Source organism: Salmo salar, chromosome ssa19, assembly GCF_905237065.1.
Source record: "Salmo salar chromosome ssa19, Ssal_v3.1, whole genome shotgun sequence".
NCBI lineage: Eukaryota > Metazoa > Chordata > Actinopteri > Salmoniformes > Salmonidae > Salmo > Salmo salar.
This window is the reverse complement of record NC_059460.1, coordinates 81,001,302-81,028,192: the sequence shown is the minus strand read 5'-3', so window position 1 is coordinate 81,028,192 and position 26,891 is coordinate 81,001,302. Positions and strand designations below refer to the sequence as shown.

The window sequence follows — 26,891 nt, the reverse complement described above, 5'->3', positions numbered from 1 at the left end:
ACTGACTTGCCTAGTTAAATAAATGTTAAATAAATAAAAACACTTCCAAGGCTAAATATCGTTCATAGGACGAGACAACCTCAAGCTGCTGGGACATTACTGACAGATGTGTTTCTGAATCACACAGAAGACACGAGCTCCTCATTAAGGACTTCAGGACTTCAGGGGTGAGTCACTTGAGTGGGTTGAGTCACTGACGTGGTCACTGACGTGGTCTTCCTGTCTGGGTTGGCGCCCCCCTTTGGGTTGTGCCATGGCGGAGATCGTTGTGGGCTATACTCGGCCTTGTCTTAGGACGGTAAGTTGGTGGTTGGAGACATCCCTCTAGTGGTGTGGGGGCTGTGCTTTGGCAAAGTGGGTGGGGTTATATCCTGCCTGTTTGGCCCTGTCCGGGGGTATCATCGGATGGGGCCACAGTGTCTTCTGATCCCTCCTGTCTCAGCCTCCAGTATTTATGCTGCAGTAGTTTATGTGCCGGGGGGCTAGGGTCAGTCTGTTACATCTGGAGTATTTCTCTTGTCTTATCCGGTGTCCTGTGTGAATTTAAATATGCTCTCTCTAATTCTCTCTTTCTCTCTTTCTGTCTTTCTCTCGGAGGACCTGAGCCCTAGGACCATGCCTCAGGACTACCTGGTATGATGACTCCTTGCTGTCCCCAGTCCACCTGGCCTTGCTGCTGCTCCAGTTTCAACTGTTCTGCCTGCGGCTATGGAACCCTGACCTGTTCAGGTATGAAGATGCAACAGGTAATGTTTTGCTTTTCAATAAAACCTGTCATGTTAGTTTACTTTATTTGATTACAACTTTACAGGCTAATTTCTATTCTGATGAGATGAATTACAATAATCTAAATGTGATTTTTGAGCATCGTGGGTGGATTCCCTAATGTGGTACGCACCCAATGCATTTGGAGGTCCTGTAAATTTCTCATATGTCCTGTAAATTTCTCATATGTCCACTAAATCTCTCATATTTCAGGTACATTTTCATATGTCCGGTAAATTTCTCAAATGTCCAGTAAATTTGTCATATGTCAGGTAAATTTCTCAAATGTCCAGTAAATTTGTCATATGTCAGGTAAATTTCTCAAATGTCCAGTAAATTTGTCATATGTCAGGTAAATTTGTCATATGTCCGGTAAATTTGTCATATGTCCGGTAAATTTCTCAAATATCCAGTAAATTTGTCATATGTCCAGTAAGTTTGTCATATGTCAGGTAAATTTGTCATATTTGTAAATTTGTCATATGTCAGGTAAATTTGTCATATTTGTAAATTTGTCATATGTCCAGTAAATTTGTCATATGTCCAGTAAATTTGTCATATGTCAGGTAAATTTGTCATATGTCCAGTAAGTTTGTCATATGTCCGGTAAATTTGTCATATGTCCAGTAAATTTGTCATATGTCCAGTAAGTTTGTCATATGTCCGGTAAATTTGTCATATTTGTAAATTTGTCATATGTCCAGTAAGTTTGTCATATGTCCGGTAAATTTCTCCCGGTAAATGTATATTTTGTCGGTCACGTTGTCCGCCGCCAAAATGTTCCTAAAAGAAACCCTGGTGTGTGGGTGTGTGTGTGGGAAAGAGAGAGAAACAGAGAGAGTGCATGGAGGCGCAGAGAATCGGTCCTTCATACGAACACACAGTCAGGCACACAGTCAGTCACACAGTCAGGCACACAGTTATAAAGGCACCATAGTCACTGCAGAAAGACACGCTGTACATGGACTAAGAGAAAATAAACTGGAAGTCTATTTCTATGTCAGCTCTTCAAGTTGAACTGTGGTTTGGTGGGTGGGGATGTCCACGTGTCCTGGCCTGAGAGAAGTGGTTGATTCACCACAGCTGTGGATGTGTATGTGTGTGTTTGAGAAAAGCAAGAGAGACTCAGAGTGTGTCCTGACCTGAGAGATGTGATTGATTGAGGACTCCATTCGGCACATCTGTGAGGCCTGGATGTCCAGCAGCTGCAGCACATTGTTGGCTAAGGCATTGATCTGGTATGCCACGCTGGCCAGGGACTGGGTTGTGTAGGCTTTGGTCTCCTCCAGAGCTTTCCTCTTGTCCGTAGCCTGGAGAGAGAGACAGCAACAGAGGGAGACGCACAACGTTACACAAATAATATATGACATTTTAGCAGACGCTTTTATCCAAACGCGACTTACAGTCATGCGGGTAGACATTTTACATACGAGTGCCAGCTGGGAATCGAACACACTATCCTGGAGTGTCATGCTCTACCAACTGAGCTACAGATGGCCGTGTTAGTCAAGGTCGACATTTGACATAAGGCTTATTCTCTAGAACCCTGGTTCAGTCAGAATTAGTCTTAGGTGCATTACAAGATTCGGTAACACTTTACTTGACACCAAGCGTCATAACACGTTATGACACGGTCATAACCTGTCATAACATGGTCATAACACTGACATGACACATATATTTAGACCTGTTGTGACATATTGTGTTATTTTATGGCCGATTATGACACCTACATAAAAGTGTCAAAACCCACATTTATTCCAATGTGTTTTTCCCTGCCAAGAAGTTTCCTTTCATTTTGAAAGTTAATTTCTTAAGTCCTTTGTTATTGTTGTAATGAATTTTTTACAATCATGTTTTTTTCATCATCATATTTTAAATAACTTGTAGAAAATACACTTTGTGACACTGTCAAGAAGCGTTATGACCGTCATAATCATATCAGCCAGATAGGCCAATCACGTACATGCTGTTATATCGGTCATCAGTGAAAAAGAGGGTGTTTTGTCCTGCTCCTGAAATCTGCTCCTGCATTCATCCCAGTCATCAGCAACAGGGCATCAATGTGTGTGCAATTACAATGATAATTTAATATGGTCAATTTCATAAACTGTTATATAATGTAATGGAATGTTTTGTGGTACATTAGGTTTTGTGGGTTTTGACACTCTTATGTAGGTGTCATAACCAGCCATAATATAATGCAATATATGTCATACCAGTTCTAAATATATGTGTCATGTCAGTGTTATGACCATGTTATGACAGGTTATGACCGTGTCGTAATGTACTATGACGCTGGGTGTCAAGTAAAGTGTTACTCAACATTCAGCAAAAACATCAATGTCTCATTGAATTGACATCCATTTTGAAGCTGATTAAGGTGTGTGAGCATTTCACAAGATGGCTATAGTATACTTCATTATCATGCCTGTGACCTTTTCAAGCCCACTAGAAAGGAAAGACAGGCATAGTGACAGGATACAGCATAGACAGTGGCTTGCGAAAGTATTCACCCCCCTTGGCATTTTTCCTATTTTGTTGCCTTACAACCTGGAATTAAAATAGATTTTTTTGGGGGGGTTGTATCATTTGATTTACACAACATGCCTACCACTTTGAAGATGCAAAATATGTTTTTATTGTGTAACACAACAAATAAGACAATAAAACAGAAAACTTGAGCGTGCATAACTATTCACCCCCCTAAAGTCAATACTTTGTAGAGCCATCCTTTTCAGCAAGTGTCTTGGGGTAGGTCTCTATAAGCTTGGCACATCTAGCCACTGGGATTTTTGCCCATTCTTCAAAGCAAAACTGCTCCAGCTCATTCAAGTTGGATGGGTTCCGCTGGTGTACAGCAATCTTTAAGTCATACCACAGGTTCTCATTTGGATTGAGGTCTGGGCTTTGACTAGGCCATTCCAAGACATTTAAATGCTTCCCCTTAAACCACTCGAGTGTTTCTTTAGCAGTATGTTTAGGGTCATTGTCCTGCTGGAAGGTGAACCTCCGTCCTAGTCTGAAATCTCTGGAAGACTGAAACAGGTTTCCCTCAAGAATATTCCCGTATTTAGTGCCACTCATCATTCCTTCAATTCTGACCAGTTTCCCAGTCCCTGCCGATGAAAAACATACCCATAGCATGATGCTGCCACCACCATGCTTCACTGTGTGGATGGTGTTGTCCCCGGGGTGATGAGAGGTGTTGGGTTTGCGCCAGCCATAGCGTTTTCCTTGATGGCCAAAAAGCTCCTAAAATGGTCTCATCTGACCAGAGAACCTACTTCCATATGTTTGGGGAGTCTCCCACATGCCTTTTGGCAAACACCAAACATGTTTGCTTACTTTTTTCCTTTAAGCAATGGCTTTTTTCAGGCCACTCTTCCGTAAAGCCCAGCTCTGTGGAGTGTTTGGCTTAAAGTGGTCCTATGGACAGATAGTCCAATCTCCGCTGTGGAGCTTTGCAGCTCCTTCAGGGTTATCTTTGATCTCTTTGTTGCCTCTCTGATTAATGCCCTCCTTGCCTGCTCCGTGAGTTTTGGTGGGCGGCCCTCTCTTGGCAGGTTTGTTGTGGTGCCATATTCTTTCCATTTTTTAATAATGAATTTAATGGTGCTCTGTGGGATGTTCAAAGTTTCATATATTTTTTTATAACCCAACCCTGATCTGTTCTTCAAAACTTTGTCCCTGACCTGTTTGGAGAGCTCCTTTGTCTTCATAGTGCCGCTTGCTTAATGGTGCCCCTTGCTCAGTGGTGTTGCAGACTCTAGGGGCTTTCAGAACAGGTGTATATATACTGAGATCATGTGACAGGTCATGTGACACTTAGATTGCACACAGGTGGACTTTATTTTATTAATTGTGAATTCTGAAGGTCATTGGTTGCACCAGATATTATTTAGGAGCTTAATAACAAAGGTGGTGAATACATATACACCCACCACTTTTCATTTGAGATTTCTTTTGATTTTTTTTACCTCTCTAGGGGGTGTGGGACGCTACCGTCCCACGTGGCCAACATCCAGTGAAATTGCAGAGTGCGAAACTCAAAAATACTCAATTCAAATATTTAACATTCTTGAAAATGTGTTATACATCAAAATAAAGCTTAACTTCTTGTTAATCCAGCCGCTGTGTCAGATTTCAAAAAGGCTTTACGGCGAAAGCAAACCATGTGATTATCTGAGGTCAGCGCTCAGCACACAGTTACCAGCCAAGTAGATTAGTCACGAAAGTCCAAAATAGCAATAAAATTAATCACTTACCTTTGATGATCTTCGTATGGTTGCACTCACAAGACTCCATGTTACACAATAAATGTTAGTTTTGTTCGATAAATTCCCTCTTTATATCCAAAAAAACTCAATTTTGTTGGCGTGTTTTGTTCAGTAATCCAATGGCTCAAATGCAGTCACAACGGGCAGACGAAAATTCCAAATGGTATCAGTAAAGTTCGTAGAAACATGTCAAACGATGTTTATAATCAATCCTCAGGTTGTTTTTAGCCTAAATAATCAATAATATTTCAACTGGACAAAAGCTTCGTCAATATAAAAGAAAAACAAGAAAGGCGTGCTCTCGGTCGTGCGCAGGAACCAGCTCTGAGGACATCCCAGGGTCCACTCACTCAATGTGGTCATTCTCCCTCATTTAGAATAAAAGCCTGAAACAATGTATAAAGACTGTTCACAACTAGTGGAAGCCATAGGGAACGGAATCTGGCTCCTATCCCTTTAAATGGTGGATAGGCTTTCATTGGAAAAACAGCCATTTTAAGGTAATGGCACCTCCTGGATGGATTTTCCTCAGGTTTTCGCCTGCCATTTCAGTTATGTTATACTCAGACATTATTTTAACAGTTTTAGAAACTTTGGAGTGTTTTCTATCTAAATCTACTAATTATATGCATATCCTAGCTTCTGGGCCTGAGTAGCAGGCAGTTTACCTTGGGCACGCTTTTCATCCGGAGGTGAAAATAGCGCCCCCTACCCTAGTGAGGTTTTAAACAAGATATTTTTTTAATTTCACTTCACCAATTTGGACTATGTTGTGTTTGTCCATTACATGAAATCCTAATAAAAATCCATTTAAATTACAGGTTGTAATGCAACAAAATAGAAAATACGCCAAGGGGGGTGTCACTCCCTGACCATAGAGAGCCTTTTATTCTCTATGTTGGTTAGGTCGGGGTGTGACTAGGGTGGGTGATCTAGGTTGTTTCATTTCTATGTTGGCCTGGTATGGTTCCCAATCAGAGGCAGCTGTTTATCGTTGTCTCTGATTGGGGATCATATTTAGGCAGCCATTTCCCCACTGTGTTTTGTGGGATCTTGTTTTGTTTTTGTGTAGTTGCCTGTGAGCACTCCAGAACGTCACGTTTCGTTTGTTCGTTTATTGTTTAAAATGTCGAACCGATTTCACGCTGCGCTTTGGTCTGAATGTTCTTACGACAATCGTGACAGGGGGTGAATACTTTTGCAAGGCACTGTAGTCGTGTTTAATCTTAGCTGCATTCCCTACACTGCTCACTCATAAAGCAAAGTCCAAAGGGCACTGCCTGGGGGTTTGATACCTGGCTGCAATATGAGGCGGGAGAACGAGAGAAGAGCTCAAACCCTGAAACAGAAAGAAAAGGCTAAATACCATCTTCTAGACAACTATCAACACTATGAAGGGAAACATTTTAAAGAGATAGGCTGTGTGTATGATATTCATTCGTCTGGGCATAAGATCAGCTTTGTACAGTCTCACAGCCATAGTGACTAAAGCCTTGTTGCCCTCTGAGCTGAGATCCCCGCTGGTTAACTACCACAGAAGAAGTGGCAGTGTGTTTGAGTCCGACTGCTTGTTTTTGGAGGGAATAGCAGTAACAGATGAGTTCATGATAACAGCCTCCAGGAATGAAGGGAGAGTTCCTCCAGAGGACAGCGACAGAGCCAGAGGCCATCTGGAGAGGACAGGCACATACATACAGTGGCTTTTTCCACAGTTTGTTGTTACAGCCTGAATTTCAAATTGATAAATTCAACAACAACAAAAAATTGTCCTACACACAATACCCATACCACATAACGTCAAAGTGGAATTATGTTTTTAGAAATGTTTACAAATGAATGAATGATGAAAAGCTGAAATGTCTTGAGTCAATAAGTATTCAACCTCTTTGTTATGGCCTAAATAAGTTCAGGAGTAAAAAAAATGTGCTTAACAAGTCACATAATAAGTTAGATGAACTCTGTGTGCAATAAAAGTGATTAACAATTAACTATTTACATGTATTTATTTTTTGCACTAATGTGGAGGTGTTGTTGGAAGCCCAAGAGCTGATAAGGGCTGATATGAAAACCACACAAAAGAAACAATATACAATATATAAATAAGAAAATAAAAAAATAAAAAAAGGTTTGTTAAAACAGATAACAAAACGTACTAATTATAAATGTATGTATTAATTGATCACTACCTCACCCCACACATACAATTTTTTGTAAGGGCCCTCAGTCGAACAAAGATTCAACCACAAAGACCAGGGAGGTTTTCTATGCTTCGCAAAGGACATCTATTGGTACATTGGTAAAAAAAATAAAAATAAACAGACACTGACTATCCCTTTGAGCAAGTTATTAATTACACTTTGCTTCGTTCATCATTCCCTCGATCCAAGTCTCCCAGTCCCTGCCGCTGAAAAACATCCCCACAGAATGATGTTGCCACCACCATGCTTCACCGTAGGGATGGTGCCAGGTTTCCTCCAGACGTGATGCTTGGCATTGAGGGCAAAGAGTTCAATCTTGGTTTCATCAGACCAGAGAATCTTGTTTCTCATGGTCTGAGAGTCTTTAGGTGCCTTTTGACAATCTCCAATCGGGCTGTCATCTGCCTTTTACTGAGGAGTGGCTTATGTCTGGCCACTCTACCATAAAGGCCTGATTGTTAGAGTGCTGCAGAGATGGTTGTCTTTCTGGAAGGTTCTCCCATCTCCACAGAGGAACTCTGGAGCTCTGTCAGAGTGACCATCGGGTTCTTGGTCACCTCCGTGACCAAGGCCATTCTCCCCCGATGGCTCAGTTTGGCAGGGCGGCCAGCTCTAGGAAGAGTCTTGGTGGTTCCAAACTTCTTCCATTTAAGAATGATGGAGGCCATTGTGTTCTTGGGGACCTTCAATGCTGCAGAAATGTTTTGATACCCTTCCCCAGATCTGTGTCTTGACACAAACCTGTTTTAGAGCTCTATGGACAATTCCTTCCACCTCATGGCTTGGTTTTTGCTCTGACATGCACTGTCAACTGTGGGACCTTATATAGACAGGTGTGTGCCTTTCCAAATCATGTCCAATCAATTGAATTTACCACAGGTGGACTCCAATCAAGTTGTAGAAAACATCTCAAGGATGATCAATGGAAACAGGATTCACCTGAGCTCAATTTCGAGTCTCATAGCAAAGGGTCTGAATACTTATGTAAATAAGGTATTTTTGTTTTTTAATTTTTAATACATATGCAAACATAAAAAATAAAAATACACTTTTCACTTTGTCAAAATATGTAAAAAGTCAAGGGGTGTGAATACTTTCTGAAGGTTCTGTACATCCTAGCAAATCGAGAACATTCCCAGAACACACCACACACAACCTTCGTGACACTTTCAATACTTCCATCAGCATACACATCCATACAGAAAACCTAGAGAGAACACATATGATAGCATTCCTGAACTGATGTACTTTTGGGTAACTTACTAGAGCAAAAATGGATCACTTCAAGTATAGGTAATTTTTTTAGACTGTGCTTTGATACTACTTCAAATGTATTAATTCATTTCTCATTTATTATAGTAGTAAACCCACAGTTCTGAACTCTAAGTGAAACCTATTCATTCTTCCATGTGTGAACGGTGACATCCTCTGAAGTAGATTCAAACCCGCACAGGACTGGTTCTAAGTCTATACTGACAGTATCACTAAACTTGGTGTCACCCTTCAACTTCAATCCCTTGCATTAAAGAGGGTATGTAAGACACGTCTTCAGTGCCACTCAGATACAAACCATATCTGAAAGCCGAGGTGTTGGCATTACACGTGAAAAATCCATCAACCACTACTATTCATATTCACCTTCCTCTGTCCAAAAAAATAAAATCATGTATTCTGCTCCAACATTCCTGGGAGACATTGAGTATGCAGACAGTGTAGGCGCTGGAGACTCTTTTATGAAATCATCGAATATGCTGTAAAGAAACAGCAATCCGATAGCATTTCAAGGAAATTACATTTCATGTAGAGAGCTAGCTTTTATGTGCAGTTAGATGCCTGCATAGAGAACTGCATCAAAGAGGTTATAAAATATATCTGCCATATCCCGCAGCTGTAGGGTCGACCGTAACATAAAACTAACCTGTAGGGTCGACCGTAACATAAAACGAAGCTGTAGGGTCGACCGTAACATAACATGAAGGTGTAGGGTCGACCGTAACATAACATGAAGGTGTAGGGTCGACTGTAACATAACATGAAGGTGTAGGGTCGACTGTAACATAACATGAAGGTGTAGGGTCGACCGTAACATAAAACTAACCTGTAGGGTCGACCGTAACATAACATGAAGGTGTAGGGTCGACCGTAACATAACATGAAGGTGTAGGGTCGACCGTAACATAACATGAAGGTGTAGGGTAGACTGTAACATAACATGAAGGTGTAGGGTCGACCGTAACATAAAACTAACCTGTAGGGTCGACCGTAACATAACATGAAGGTGTAGGGTCGACCGTAACACAAAATTAACCTGTAGGGTAGACCGTAACATAACATGAAGGTGTAGGGTCGACCGTAACATAACATGAAGGTGTAGGGTAGACCGTAACATAACATGAAGGTGTAGGGTCGACCGTAACATAACATGAAGGTGTAGGGTAGACCGTAACATAACATGAAGGTGTAGGGTCGACCGTAACATAACATGAAGGTGTAGGGTCGACCGTAACATAACATGAAGGTGTAGGGTCGACCGTAACATAACATGAAGGTGTAGGGTCGACTGTAACATAACATGAAGGTGTAGGGTCGACCGTAACATAACATGAAGGTGTAGGGTCGACCGTAACATAACATGAAGGTGTAGGGTCGACCGTAACATAACATGAAGGTGTAGGGTCGACCGTAACACAAAATTAACCTGTAGGGTCGACCATAACATGACATGAAGGTGTAGGGTCGACTGTAACATAACATGAAGGTGTAGGGTCGACCGTAACATAACATGAAGGTGTAGGGTAGACTGTAACATAACATGAAGGTTTAGGGTCGACCGTAACATAAAACTAACCTGTAGGGTCGACTAACATAACATGAAGGTGTAGGGTCGACCGTAACATAACATGAAGGTGTAGGGTCGACTGTAACATAAAATAAACCTGTAGGGTCGACCGTAACATAACATGAAGATGTAGGGTCGACCGTAACATAAAACTAACCTGTAGGGTCGACCGTAACATAAAACTAACCTGTAGGGTCGACCGTAACATAACATGAAGGTGTAGGGTCGACCGTAACATAAAATTAACCTGTAGGGTCGACCATAACATAACATGAAGATGTAGGGTCGACCGTAACATAAAACTAACCTGTAGGGTCGACCGTAACATAACATGAAGGTGTAGGGTCGACCGTAACATAACATGAAGGTGTAGGGTCGACCGTAACATAAAACTAACCTGTAGGGTCGACCGTAACATAAAACTAACCTGTAGGGTCGACCGTAACATAACATGAAGGTGTAGGGTCGACCGTAACACAAAATTAACCTGTAGGGTCGACCATAACATGACATGAAGGTTTAGGGTAGACTGTAACATAACATGAAGGTGTAGGGTCGACCGTAACATAACATGAAGGTGTAGGGTCGACCGTAACATAACATGAAGGTGTAGGGTCGACTGTAACATAACATGAAGGTGTAGGGTCGACCGTAACATAAAACTAACCTGTAGGGTCGACCGTAACATAAAACTAACCTGTAGGGTCGACCGTAACATAAAACTAACCTGTAGGGTCGACCGTAACATAACATGAAGGTGTAGGGTCGACCGTAACATAACATGAAGGTGTAGGGTCGACCGTAACATAACATGAAGGTGTAGGGTCGACCGTAACACAAAATTAACCTGTAGGGTCGACCATAACATGACATGAAGGTTTAGGGTAGACTGTAACATAACATGAAGGTGTAGGGTCGACCGTAACATGACATGAAGGTGTAGGGTCGACCATAACATAACATGAACCTGCAGGGTCGACCGTAACATAACATGAAGGTGTAGGGTAGACCATAACATAACATGAACCTGCAGGGTCGACCGTAACATAACATGAACCTGCAGGGTCGACCGTAACATAACATGAAGGTGTAGGGTCGACCGTAACATAACATGAAGGTGTAGGGTCGACCGTAACATAACATGAAGGTGTAGGGTAGACTGTAACATAACATGAAGGTGTAGGGTCGACTGTAACATAACATGAAGGTGTAGGGTCGACCGTAACATAAAACTAACCTGTAGGGTCGACTAACATAACATGAACCTGCAGGGTCGACCGTAACATAACATGAAGGTGTAGGGTCGACCGTAACATAACATGAAGGTGTAGGGTCGACCATAACATGACATGAACCTGCAGGGTCGACCATAACATGACATGAACCTGCAGGGTCGACCATAACATGACATGAAGGTTTAGGGTCGACCATAACATGACATGAACCTGCAGGGTCGACCATAACATAACATGAACCTGCAGGGTCGACCGTAACATGACATGAACCTGCAGGGTCGACCATAACATGACATGAAGGTTTAGGGTCGACCATAACATGACATGAATCTGCAGGGTCGACCATAACATAACATGAACCTGCAGGGTCGACCGTAACATGACATGAAGGTGTAGGGTCGACCGTAACATAAAACTAACCTGTAGGGTCGACGGTAACATAACATGAAGGTGTAGGGTCGACCGTAACATAACATGAAGGTGTAGGGTCGACCATAACATAACATGAAGGTGTAGGGTCGACCGTAACATAAAACTAACCTGCAGGGTCGACCATAACATAACATGAACCTGCAGGGTCGACCATAACATGACATGAAGGTTTAGGGTCGACCATAACATGACATGAACCTGCAGGGTCGACCATAACATAACATGAACCTGCAGGGTCGACCATAACATGACATGAAGGTTTAGGGTCGACCATAACATGACATGAACCTGCAGGGTCGACCGTAACATAAAATTAAGGGAACTAGGAATCAATGTCTGCGTCAAATCAATATGATAGAAATACAGTTTCTACATGATGGTTCTGTAGACATGCCGTGGGCGGTTGGCCAAGTCTTTCCCACTTAACAATACTTGCCTTCTGCTCATTCACACACAGTAAAAGTGTGGAAACACACCATCACTGGAAATCTCCACACAAGCAAACGCACAGCAGAACAAGTGGATTGTTTTCTGAATCACTGTGTCAAAAGGGATTTGGCTTTGCAGAGATTAGATTGAAAGAAATGAGGTTTCTCTCCGGTTAATAAAAACAACCCGATCTCTGCCTTTAGATGGGGACTGAAGTGTGGGGTCGGGTCAGCCAGCGGGCCGCTAAGGCTTTGTGGGTGTTGACAAGATAGATGTGCCGCTTAATTGAATAACAAGTGACTTTAGAGACCAATGTCTGTATAGCCTACCTTAAAAAAAAACATTTTTTTAAAATTCAGTCATCCTTGTTCAGAGACGTTCAGGTCGGGCGGTAACTTGGAGACAATGACCAGGTTTGAAATACTGGAGTCTGACAGGGATAAATACTGGAGTCTGACAGGGATAAATACTGGAGCCGGTTACTGTGAGATAAAAACTGGAGTCTGATAGTGATAAATACTGGAGTCTGACAGGGATAAATACTGGAGCCGGTTACTGTGAGATAAAAACTGGAGTCTGATAGTGATAAATACTGGAGTCTGACAGGGATAAATACTGGAGTCTGACAGGGATAAATACTGGAGTCTGGCAGGGATAAATACTGGAGTCTGACAGGGATAAATACTGGAGTCTGACAGGGATAAATACTGGAGTCTGACAGGGATAAATACTGGAGTCTGACAGGGATAAATACTGGAGTCTGACAGGGATAAATACTGGAGTCTGACAGGGATAAATACTGGAGTCTGGCAGGGATAAATACTGGAGTCTGACAGGGATAAATACTGGAGTCTGACAGGGATAAATACTGGAGTCTGGCAGGGATAAATACTGGAGTCTGACAGGGATAAATACTGGAGTCTGGCAGGGATAAATACTGGAGTCTGGCAGGGATAAATACTGGAGTCTGACAGGGATAAATACTGGAGTCTGACAGGGATAAATACTGGAGTCTGGCAGGGATAAATACTGGAGTCTGACAGGGATAAATACTGGAGTCTGGCAGGGATAAATACTGGAGTCTGACAGGGATAAATACTGGAGTCTGGCAGGGATAAATACTGGAGTCTGGCAGGGATAAATACTGGAGTCTGACAGGGATAAATACTGGAGTCTGACAGGGATAAATACTGGAGTCTGGCAGGGATAAATACTGGAGTCTGACAGGGATAAATACTGGAGTCTGGCAGGGATAAATACTGGAGTCTGACAGGGATAAATACTGGAGTCTGACAGGGATAAATACTGGAGTCTGGCAGGGATAAATACTGGAGTCTGACAGGGATAAATACTGGAGTCTGACAGGGATAAATACTGGAGTCTGACAGGGATAAATACTGGAGTCTGACAGGGATAAATACTGGAGTCTGGCAGGGATAAATACTGGAGTCTGACAGGGATAAATACTGGAGTCTGACAGGGATAAATACTGGAGTCTGACAGGGATAAATACTGGAGTCTGACAGGGATAAATACTGGAGTCTGACAGGTATAAATACTGGAGTCTGATAGGGATAAATAGAGATAAAATACAAAAACTGCTCTCTGAAAGACATTCCTCTTTGAAAAAACAAAGTTTTGCTTTCCCAATTCAAGGGGAATAACAAACCAAACCGTAGATCGAGTGTGCTTTACCCCCGAAATGTGAAACAGAGGAAACTTCCCACAGTTTCATCTAAAACACTCTAGGTGTTTTTAGGTCATATCTGAGTAATGACACAATGGACAATTAAGGGGTTTGTGGAAATAGGGAAAGTTGTCAACATATTGACTCAGTTAAGGGCATTCCCTAGTCTGAATGGCAATGAAGTAAACACACCTCCTTTCAAGACAGCATACCAAGATAAGACAAGCTAACTAGAGTGATGATAAAGTGAATTCCTACAGCTCTGACAGTGTAGTAGGGAGTGGCAGTCCATCAGCCTGTTTAGGAGGTTTCTTCTGGTGGGTGAGGGATCCGCAATAGGAGACAAGGGTGGGACTTGGGCCTGGTTCAAGAACCTCTTAAAAATGGGTCCTTTCACCACAATCCAGTCAAGTTAGATACAGTAAATGACTCACTTCAAGGAAGAGAGAAAGGGAGAACGGGAATTGTCTTTTCAAAGTGTTTATATTTAAACAGGGTGTCGGGCTGCTTAGCTGGCTGGGCCAGTTTCTGCTTGGAGGTGGAAGAACAGGAAGGAAAGGCCCAGACTTCCTCCCTGGGGGGACAGACTGTGTTCCAGGGACAGGACAAAATGTGTGGCCTGGCCCCTCCACCCAAAAGCTCTGTTATGGCCGTATTGACTAGGAACCAAACATAAGCAAACGGAAGCAAACAGAATAAAACGGGGAGGGACCCACCTGAATTTGTCCAATAGACACTTATTTTTGTTGCAAAACAGTTTCCTTTGGGAGTAAATGGTCTCCAACGCAAAATCTTTTGCAACTGTTTGCTACAGTCTACGTCAAATGAGTATGAGTGAAAGTTACAACTGGACAACACCAGAGGAGTGTACTGAGGGCATGGTGGCATACTCACTAATGAAATAGGCGGCATACTCACTAAGGAAATAGGTGGCATACTCACTAAGGAAATAGGCGACATACTCACTAATGAAATAGGCGACATACTCACTAAGGAAATAGGCAGCATACTCACTAATGAAATAGGCGGCATACTCACTAAGGAAATAGGTGGCATACTCACTAAGGAAATAGGCGACATACTCACTAATGAAATAGGCGACATACTCACTAATGAAATAGGCGACATACTCACTAAGGAAATAGGCGACATACTCACTAAGGAAATAGGCGGCATACTCACTAATGAAATAGGCGAACATACTCACTAATGAAATAGGCGACATACTCACTAATGAAATAGGCAGCATACTCACTAATGAAATAGGTGACATACTCACTAATGAAATAGGCGACATACTCACTAATGAAATAGGCGACATACTCACTAATGAAATAGGCAGCATACTCACTAATGAAATAGGCGACATACTCACTAATGAAATAGGCAGCATACTCACTAATGAAATAGGCAGCATACTCACTAATGAAATAGGCGACATACTCACTAATGAAATAGGCGACATACTCACTAATGAAATAGGCGGCATACTCACTAATGAAATAGGCGACATACTCACTAATGAAATAGGCAACATACTCACTAATGAAATAGGCGACATACTAACTAATGAAATAGGCAGCATACTCACTAAGGAAATAGGCGACATACTAACTAATAGATAATGTTGCACGCATTGCATCATGGCAGTACAAACTATTGCAATCTGTTGATTTTGAACTAGAACATCTGAGAAATGGTAAGCAACAATCAATAAAAACAATTAAATAAACTGACAAGAAAATAGATTTCACCAGGGATGATCGTTTTACCTGTTCCAATTTCAAAAAACAAGGATGAAAACACTACACGGTGCAGTTACAGTATAAAGCTCCTCTGATGAAGAACTGAGTCCAGACGTAAGGTCATAGGCTTCACTAGAAACGGTGTTTCTTAGCCCAGAGATCCAGGATGACAGTGAGGAGCAGTGTTTTGTAGACTGTATTGATGTGGATGGACTAGTCCAGAGATCCAAGATGTGATAGAGGAGACGTAAAGCCAGTGGAAAAGAGATTACAAGAGATTACAACCATGTTAAACTGCCCCAGACCATTTTACCTCCTCCACCAGACTTTACAGTTAGCACTAGGCATTGTCTCGGAGCTCTACGGACAATGCCTTCCACCTCATGGCTTGGGTTTTGCTCTGACGTGCACTGTCAAGTGTGGGACCTTATATACACACAGGTGTGTGTCTTTCCAAATCATGTCCAATCAATTGAATTTACCACAGGTCGACTCCAATCAAGTTGTAGAAACATCTCAAGGATGATCAATGGAAACAAGATGCACCTCAGCTCAATTTCAAGTCTCATAGCAAAGGGTCTGAATACTTATGTAAATAAGGTATTTATGATTTTATTTGTAATAAATTTGCAGACATTTGTAATATGTGGTAGGTTATGTATTGTATAATGGCACAATCATAATTTTAATTCCGTTTTTTTTCTGGGCTTGGGCTCATATGCATATGCATGACATTTAATATGCATATGAATGTTTTGAATGAATCATCACCTTAGAAAGCGTTGTCCATTTCATTGTGTTAGGCTTTGAAACAACATCCACAGACACCCTGTTTTACACTGTTTCAACCTGCTGTTGAACTTCAACCTTCAAATTGATCATCACAGTGAGGTGCGTTTTAAAAGTATGACAGGCCTAATGTTTTGTTGATAAGTGTTTGATGTGATTTTTGATATCAATTGCATTGACAGAGAAGTTAAAGAGGGAAAATAGAGCCATGAGTACCAGGTCATTAAGACCTGATGGTCATTAGCAAGTTGGGTACTACCAAAGCATGTCCAGAGTGGATAACAGGAGATCACCGTGACTCAACAGTCACATGGAATTTTACTGCTGTCATGACTCATGACTGCCAGTATGGCGGTAATATGGTCACATCAACAGCCCTAGTTACAGCCTGAACTTAAAATGAATTATATCGAGATTTTTTTGGTCACTGGCCTACACACAATGTCAAAGTGGAATAATGTTTTTAGAAATGTTTTACAAATTAATTAAAAATGAAAAGCTGAAATGTCTTGAGTCAATAAAGTATTCAACCTCTTTGTTATGGCCTAAATAAGTTCAGGAGTAAACATGTGCTTAACAAGTCACATAATCAGTTGCTCTGTGTGCAATAATAGTGTTTAACATTATTTTTGGATGACTACCTCATCTCTGTATCCCACATACAATTATCTATAAAGGCCCTCAGTCGAGCAGTGAATTTCAAACACAGATTCAACCACAAACACCAGGGAGGTTTTCCAATGACTCGCAAAGAAGGGCACCTATTGGTAGATGGGTAAAAAAACAAAAAAAAAACCAGACATTGAATATCCCTTTGAGCATGCGTGAAGTTATTAATTACAGCTTGGATGGTGTATCAATACACCTAGTCACTACAAAGATACAGGCGTCCTTCCTAACTCAGTTGCCGGAGAGGAAGGAAACCGCTCAGAGATTTCACCATGAGGCCAATGATGTCTTTAAAACGGTTACAGAGTTTCAAATCAAATTGTACTAGTCACATGCGCCGAATACGACAGACCTTACAGTGAAATGCTTACTTACGAGCCCCTAACCAACAATGCAGTTTAAAAAAGTGGATAAGAATAAGAAATAAAAGTAACACGTAATTAAAGAGCAGCAGTAAAATAACAATAGCGAGACTATATACAGGGGGGTACCGGTACAGAGTCAATGTGCGGGGGCACCGGTTAGATGATGTAATATGTACATGTAGGTAGAGTTATTAAAGTGACTATGCATAGATGATAACAACAGAGAGTAGCAGCGGTGTAAAAGAAGGGGGGGGCAATGCAAAAAGTCTGGGTAGCAATTTGATTAGATGTTCAGGAGTCTTATCGCTTGGGGGAAGAAGCTGTTTAGAAGCCTCATGGACTTTTACTTGGCGCTCTGGTGCCGCTTGCCGTGCAGTAGTAGAGAGAACAGTCAATGACTAGGGTGGCTGGAGTCCTCTGACACTGCCTGGTATAGAGGTCCTGGATGGCAGGAAGCTTGGCCCCAGTGATGTACTGGGCCGTTCGCACTACCCTCTGTAGTGCCTTGCGGTCGGAGGCTTAGCAGCTGCCATACCAGGCAGTGATGCAACCAGTCAGGATACTCTCGATGGTGCAGCTGTAGAACCTTTTGAGGATCTGAGGACCCATGCCAAATCTTTTCAGTCTCCTGAGGGGGAATAGATTTTGTCGTGCCCTCTTCACGATTGTTTTGGTGTGCTTGGACCATGTTAGTTTGTTGGTGATGTGGACACCAAAGAACTTGAAGCTCTCAATCTGCTCCACTGCAGCCCCGTCCTACAGTCCACAATCATCTCCTTTGTCTTGATCACGTTGAGGGAGAGGTTGTTGTCCTGGCACCACACGGCCAGGTCTCTGACCTCCTCCCTATAGGCTTTCTAGTCGTTGTCGGTGATCAGGCCTATTTACCACTGTTGTGTCATCAGCAAACTTAATGATGGTGTTGGAGTCATGCCTGACCGTGCAGTCATGAGTGAACAGGGAGTACAGGACGGGACTGAGCACGCACCCCTGATGAGCCCCCGTGTTGAGGATCAGCGCGGCGGATGCGTTGTTATCTACCCTTTACCACCTGGGGGCGGCCCGTCAGGAAGTCCAGGGTCCAGTTGCAGAGGGAGGTGTTTAGTCTCAGGGTCCTTAGCGTATTGATGAGCTTTGAGGACACTATGGTGTTAAACGCTGAGCTGTAGTCAATGAACAGCATTCTCACATAGGTGTTCCTTTTGTCCAGGTGGGAAAGGGCAGTGTGGAGTGCAATAGAGATTGCATCATCTGTGGATCTGTTGGGGCGGTATACAAATTGGAGTGGGTCTAGGGTTTTTGGGATGATGGTGTTGATGTGAGCCATGACTAGCCTTTCAAAGCACTTCATGGATACAGACGTGAGTGCTATGGGTCGGTAGTCATTTAGGCAGGTTACCTTAGTGTTCTTGGGCACAGGCACTATGGTGGTCTGCTTAAAACATGTTGGTATTACAGACTCGGACAGGGAGAGGTTGAAAATGTCAGTGAAGACACTTGCCAGTTGGTCAGCGCATGCTCGCAGTACACGTCCTGGTAATCCGTCTGGCCCTGCGGCCTTGTGAATGTTGACCTATTTAAAGGTCTTACTCACATCGGCTGCGGAGAGTGTCATCACACAGTCTTCCGGAACAGCTGGTGCTTTCATGCACGTTTCAGTGTTATTTGCCTCGAAGCGAGCATAGAAGTAGTTTAGCTCGTCTGGTAGGCTTGTGTCACTGGGCAGCTCTCGGCTGTGCTTCCCTTTGTAGTCTGTAATGGTTTGCAAGCCCTGCCACATCCGACGAGCATCAGAGCCGGTGTAGTACGATTCGATCTTAGTCCTGTATTGACGCTTTGCCTGTTTGATGGGTCGTTGGAGGGCATAGGATTTCTTATAAGGTTCCTGGTTAAAGTCCCGCTCCTTGAAAGCGGCAGCTCTAGCCTTTAGTGCAAATGTTGCCTGTAATCCATGGCTTCTGGTTGGCTTATGTACGTACGGTCACTGTGGGGATGACGTCATCGATGCACTTATTGATGAAGCCAATGACAGATGTGGTGTACTCCTCAATGCCATCGGAGGAATCCCGGAACATATTCCAGTCTGTGCTAGCAAAACAGTCCTATAGCTTAGCATCTGCTTCATCTGACCACTTTTTTATTGATCTAGTTACTGGTGCTTCCTGCTTTAGTTTTTGCTTGTAAGCAGGAATCAGGAGGATAGAATTATGGTCAGATTTGCCAAACGGAGGGTGAGGGAGAGCTTTATATGTGTCTCTGTGTGTGGAGTAAAGGTAGTCCAAAGTTTTTTTTCCCTCTTGTTGCACATTTAACATGCTGATAGAAATTTGGTAAAACTGATTGAAGTTTCCCTGCATTAAAGTCCCCGGCTACTAGGTGCGCCACCTCTGGGTGAGCTTTTTCTTGTTTGCTTATGGCGGAATACAGCTCATTCAATGCTGTCTTAGTGGCAGCCTCTGACTGTGGTGGTATGTAAACAGCTACGAAAAATACAGATGAAAACTCTCTAGGTGGATAGTGTGGTCTACAGCTTATCATGAGATACTCTACCTCAGGCGAGCAATAACTCGAGACTTCCTTAGATATCGTACACCAGCTGTTATTTACAAAATACATAGTCCGCCGCCCCTTGTCTAACCAGACTCCACTGTTCTATCCTGCTGGTGCAGCGTATAACCTGCCAGCTGTATGTTGATAGTGTCGTCATTCAGCCCTGACTCCGTGAAGCATAAGATGTTACAGTTTTGAATGTCCCGTTGGTAGTTTAATGGCTTTGGTAGGAGAAAACTGTGGATGGATCAACAACATTGTAGATACTCCACAATACTAACCTTATTGACAACGTGAAAAGAAGGAAGCCTGTACAGAATACAAATATTTCAAAAAATGCATCTTGTTTGCAACAAAGCAGTAAAGTAATACTGCTAAAAAATGTGGCAAGGAATTGACTTATTGTCCTGAATACAAAGTGTTATGTTTGAGGCAAACACATTACTGAGTACCACGCTCCACATTTTCAACCATAGTTGTGGCTGCATCATGTTATGGGTATGTTGTAATCGTTAAGGACTGGGGAGTTTTTCAGGATAAAAAAGAAACAGAATGGAGCTAAGCACAGGAACAATCCTAGAGGAAAACCTGGTTCAGTCTGCTTTCCATCAGACACTGGGAGATGAATTCACCTTTCAGCAGGACAACAACCTAAAACACAAGGCCACTGAAGTTGCTTACCAAGACGACATTGAATGTGGCCGAATTACAGTTTTGACTTAAAATTAGGCTTAAAAATCTATGGCAAGACTTGAAAATGGCTGGGATATGAATTCACCTTTCAGCAGGGTAATAACCTAAAACACAAGGCCAAATCTATACTGGAGTTCATTACCAAGAATACAGTGAATGTTCCTGAGTGGCCGAGTTACAATTTGGACTTACATCTACTTGGAAATCTATGGCAAGACCTGAAGATGGTTGTCTAGCAATGATCAACAACCAACTTGACAGAGATTGAAGAATTTTGTAAATAATAAATGGGCACATTCCAGGTATGCAAAGCTCTTAGAGATTTACCCAGAAAGACTTACAGCTGTAATCACTGCCAAAGGTGCTTCTACAAAACATTGACTCAGTGGTGTGAATATTTATGTAAATTAGATATTTCTGCATTTCATTTTCAATACATTTGCTAACATTTCAGTTTTCCATTATTTTGTGTAGATGGGTGAGAATGTTTGTTTAATTTAATCAATTTTGAATTAAGGCTGCAACAGTCATTAGCTCCCATTCAAAGTCATTACCCACTGGGCAACAACTGGTTGAATCAACGTTGTTTCCGCATCATTTCAGCAGGAAAATGTAATGTGATGATGTTGAATCAACGTGGAAAACTGATTCGATTTGAAAAAAAGTTATCAACGTTCGAGAATGTAGTCTTTTTTTTTCTCCTCCACCCAAATGTTTACCTAAATCCAATGACATGGTGACATTTCATGTAGATTTTCATGTTGAATTCAGCTTAGTTGACATCAAAACTTGTCGTTGACGTCTGTGCCCAGCGGGTAACCACCCGTTCTAGTTCAGGACATCGGCGTGGCTGCGGCGTCTGTTCTACTTCAGGACATCGGCGTGGCTGCGGAGTCTGTTCTACTTCAGGACATCGGCGTGGCTGCGGAGTCTGTTCTACTTCAGGACATCGGCGTGGCTGCGGAGTCTGTTCTACTTCAGGACATCGGGCGTGGCTGCGGAGTCTGTTCTACTTCAGGACATCGGCGTGGCTGCGGAGTCTGTTCTACTTCAGGACATCGGCGTGGCTGCGGAGTCTGTTCTACTTCAGGACATCGGCGTGGCTGCGGCGTCTGTTCTACTTCAGGACATCGGCGTGGCTGCGGAGTCTGTTCTACTTCAGGACATCGGCGTGGCTGCGGAGTCTGTTCTACTTCAGGACATCGGCGTGGCTGCGGAGTCTGTTCTACTTCAGGACATCGGCGTGGCTGCGGAGTCTGTTCTACTTCAGGACATCGGCGTGGCTGCGGAGTCTGTTCTACTTCAGGACATCGGCGTGGCTGCGGAGTCTGTTCTACTTCAGGACATCGGCGTGGCTGCGGAGTCTGTTCTACTTCAGGACATCGGCGTGGCTGCGGAGTCTGTTCTACTTCAGGACATCGGCGTGGCTGCGGAGTCTGTTCTACTTCAGGACATCGGGCGTGGCTGCGGAGTCTGTTCTACTTCAGGACATCGGCGTGGCTGCGGAGTCTGTTCTACTTCAGGACATCGGCGTGGCTGCGGCGTCTGTTCTACTTCAGGACATCGGCGTGGCTGCGGAGTCTGTTCTACTTCAGGACATCGGCGTGGCTGCGGAGTCTGTTCTACTTCAGGACATCGGCGTGGCTGCGGAGTCTGTTCTACTTCAGGACATCGGCGTGGCTGCGGAGTCTGTTCTACTTCAGGACATCGGCGTGGCTGCGGAGTCTGTTCTACTTCAGGACATCGGCGTGGCTGCGGAGTCTGTTCTACTTCAGGACATCGGCGTGGCTGCGGAGTCTGTTCTACTTCAGGACATCGGCGTGGCTGCGGAGTCTGTTCTACTTCAGGACATCGGCGTGGCTGCGGAGTCTGTTCTACTTCAGGACATCGGCGTGGCTGCGGAGTCTGTTCTACTTCAGGACATCGGCGTGGCTGCGGCGTCTGTTCTACTTCAGGACATCGGGCGTGGCTGCGGAGTCTGTTCTACTTCAGGACATCGGCGTGGCTGCGGAGTCTGTTCTACTTCAGGACATCGGCGTGGCTGCGGAGTCTGTTCTACTTCAGGACATCGGCGTGGCTGCGGAGTCTGTTCTACTTCAGGACATCGGCGTGGCTGCGGAGTCTGTTCTACTTCAGGACATCGGCGTGGCTGCGGAGTCTGTTCTACTTCAGGACATCGGCGTGGCTGCGGAGTCTGTTCTACTTCAGGACATCGGCGTGGCTGCGGCGTCTGTTCAACGTTGATAACATGGCGTCACCGAGTGACGGCGGTGATACCCATACTACTTTGCGGCATCATCTAGCGATTCTCTCTCTCTCTCTCCCTCTTTCTCTCTTATCCATGTAGGCTGAATATATTATTCTGATATATGTTTGTCATATTTCTGCCGTTGGGAAGAGAATAGGATGTTATGCAGAATATTCTGAAAGTAGGCTATGTATGTTTGTGCACATGGAAGTCAGTGATTTATGTTTACTATAGGTTAATGAGAAAATGAGCCGATTTCCTGTGATTCCACATTTTTTTGCCGTGGAGATGAGAAAATGATGGGCCATTTTAAAGCTAATTTCCTGCAATTGTACACATTTTGCCATGGAATGGAGATAAAATGTTGCAGTTTTAAAGCTAATTTCCTGCAATTCTATGCATTTTGCCATGCTAATGCTGTGTTGTTTTGCTGAAACAATAAAATCTATACTGCTAAATTCATAGGTTTAAAAAAAAAAATTTAACTGACTAAGGTTACTGTTGCAACCTCAAACAACATTTAACCCGGGAAGCCCAATTCCCCACTCAACCACTGGCAAAATCCCCTCACAATGATCTCAAACTGTGTTTCTAATACACAATGAAATTAAACACAGGCTACCCCTTGCTAATGAAAATATAACCAGACTTTATCAATCATATAATAAATGATGCTATTTATTTATATAGCATTTGGGAAGTCATCAACAACTATGGCTTAACTTAAACCCAGGATTTAACTACAAACAGACAATACATTTAGGCCTAGGGTTTCAAGCTTTAGTTGATTTCAAAAAGGAATCTACAAGTCATTTTTTTTTTTTTCAATCAGTTGGATTCACGTCTCCATCTCAACTAAAAATCAAAGTTAAAGAATAGGACTAAATCAAATCAGTATTGTTTTTGAACAGAATGCTGAACCAAGAGGAAGCGAGGAACAGCTCCACACCACAGTAAAGTGATTCTAGCCACTGTCCTCTAAACCTCTAATCTCCTTTAGTGTTTGAAGGATTTCTCCTGGAAATGTTTACTAGGTCAATGCAATATGAAGACCAATTAACCAGACTTAACCAGATACCTGTAAGTCTATCAATATTGGTTGCATAGAGTGTTGAAAAGAAGGGACTGCGGTTAAAACCAAAGGTGACTCTCTCTTCCTCACAGACTCAACCAGTTGAGAGAGTCATGTCCTCGTGTGGTAATTATTAGTATTTATTCCTTGTGTCACTATTTATATTGTAGGAAAAGGACCCGTCAGTCAGCATCTCACTGTTAGTCAACACCTGTTGTTTACCACGTGACTTACAGCCCGTCAGTCAGTCAGCATCTCACTGTTAGTCAACACCTGTTGTTTACCATGTGACTTACAGCCCGTCAGTCAGTCAGCATCTCACTGTTAGTCAACACCTGTTGTTTACCATGTGACTTACAGCCCGTCAGTCAGTCAGCATTTCACTGTTAGTCAACACCTGTTGTTTACCATGTGACTTACAGCCCGTCAGTCAGTCAGCATCTCACTGTTAGTCAACACCTGTTGTTGACCATGTGACTTACAGCCCGTCAGTCAGTCAGTATCTCACTGTTAGTCAACACCTGTTGTTTACCATGTGACTTACAGCCCGTCAGTCAGTCAGCATTTCACTGTTAGTCAACACCTGTTGTTGACCATGTGACTTACAGCCCGTCAGTCAGTCAGCATCTCACTGTTAGTCAACACCTGTTGTTGACCATGTGACTTACAGCCCGTCAGTCAGTCAGCATCTCACTGTTAGTCAACACCTGTTGTTGACCATGTGACTTACAGCCCGTCAGTCAGTCAGCATTTCACTGTTAGTCAACACCTGTTGTTTACCATGTGACTTACAGCCCGTCAGTCAGTCAGCATCTCACTGTTAGTCAACACCTGTTGTTTACCATGTGACTTACAGCCCGTCAGTCAGTCAGCATCTCACTGTTAGTCAACACCTGTTGTTTACCATGTGACTTACAGCCCGTCAGTCAGTCAGCATCTCACTGTTAGTCAACACCTGTTGTTTACCATGTGACTTACAGCCCGTCAGTCAGTCAGCATCTCACTGTTAGTCAACACCTGTTGTTTACCATGTGACTTACAGCCCGTCAGTCAGTCAGCATCTCACTGTTAGTCAACACCTGTTGTTTACCATGTGACTTACAGCCCGTCAGTCAGTCAGCATCTCACTGTTAGTCAACACCTGTTGTTGACCATGTGACTTACAGCCCGTCAGTCAGTCAGCATCTCACTGTTAGTCAACACCTGTTGTTTACCACGTGACAATAAAATGTTGGTTATTAACCATGACTATTTCCAGACAGATGAGCAACAAGAAGTCTTTATTGTTGTTAAACGTCAAATAAAGTCCTTATATCGTAGCAACCTGTGCTGCTTTCCTTACTTTCGATGCACCCCTGGTTTCTAAAGTCCTATATTCCCACCAAGTGGTATTATTACAACGCCTAGTGTGGACTAAACCAAAACTACAGTCAACTCAGGGGGGAATGGCAGGTGGTGGAAGGGATGAATGGGCTTGGCTGGTCAGGCTAGGAGCCACTGGGCTTTCCATACTGAGAGAAGAAAAACAGGGCACTCTGAGAGCTGAGACTGAGAAGGGAGCAAGAGAAAGAACGGGAGAGAAAGAGGACTCCGTAATCCTTAAGAGAAAGAGCTGTGTGAAAACGACACCTTCAGGCCAGACTGGCTCTTTTCCAGGGAAAATTCACTTCTGCTGGGATTCACTTTCAGCATCGGTACACCGAGGTCACGTGACCAGGACAACAAAAAAGAAAAGAGGCCAACTAATCTGTGTCGAGTCGCTGAATGAATTTTAATCATACTGTCATTAAGTGCATTGGCTTACATATGTGTACAATGCTCTCCTCCCAACACATTGGCCTACATTTGGTCTCAATTCAGTTTTGGAATATCTGATCTTATATTTTTCATTTTCTTAAATTATTAATTTAGTTTTTGTTTGCTTATATCTTGTATATAATTTGGCCTATGTTTAGTCAGTTTGACCAGCAAATGAGAATGTATTATCAGTCAACTTACCTGGTTAAATAAAGAAAATAACAGCAAAATAAATACAACTTGCCACACACAAGAATAACTGTAGGGGAAAGTGAGACATGGTGAGAAAAGATGTCCTGAACATGGGACATGATGCGGTGGACTACTGCTTCCCTCTCCTCAACCTCCAAACCTGCATCTGTCTACCCTGCCAACAGACCAGGTGGTCCAGCGTATACGGCCCGGCGGGCCTCGTCCAAAACCACTGCCCTGGCAACAGACCAGGTGGTCCAGCGTATACGGCCCGGCGGGCCTCGTCCAAAACCACTGCCCTGGCAACAGACCAGGTGGCCCAGCGTATACGGCCCGGCGGGCCTCGTCCAAAACCACTGCCCTGGCAACAGACCAGGTGGCCCAGCGTATACGGCCCGGCGGGCCTCGGTCCAAAACCACTGCCCTGGCAACAGACCAGGTGGCCCAGCCTATACGGCCCGGCGGGCCTCGTCCAAAACCACTGCCCTGGCAACAGACCAGGTGGTCCAGCGTATACGGCCCGGCGGGCCTCGTCCAAAACCACTGCCCTGGCAACAGACCAGGTGGCCCAGCCTATACGGCCCGGCGGCCTCGTCCAAAACCACTGCCCTGGCAACAGACCAGGTGGCCCAGCCTATACGGCCCGGCGGGCCTCGTCCAAAACCACTGCCCTGGCAACAGACCAGGTGGCCCAGCGTATACGGCCCGGCGGGCCTCGTCCAAAACCACTGCCCTGGCAACAGACCAGGTGGCCCAGCCTATACGGCCCGGCGGGCCTCGTCCAAAACCACTGCCCTGGCAACAGACCAGGTGGCCCAGCCTATACGGCCCGGCGGGCCTCGTCCAAAACCACTGCCCTGGCAACAGACCAGGTGGTCCAGCCTATACGGCCCGGCGGCCTCGTCC

General features: G+C 43.7%; 1 protein-coding gene across 4 annotated transcripts in view; it reads right to left on the bottom strand.

The window, feature by feature from the left end:
• The window catches only part of LOC106579709 (abl interactor 1), a 144,716-nt gene that overhangs the window by 105,317 nt on the left and 12,508 nt on the right, over nucleotides 1–26,891 (bottom strand). For all 4 annotated transcript variants that reach the window (XM_045702796.1, XM_045702797.1, XM_045702798.1 and 1 more), the window contains exon 2: nucleotides 1,908–2,075. In XM_045702796.1, the coding sequence (XP_045558752.1) occupies nucleotides 1,908–2,075 (168 nt within the window). The remainder of the gene's footprint in view (nucleotides 1–1,907; nucleotides 2,076–26,891) is intronic.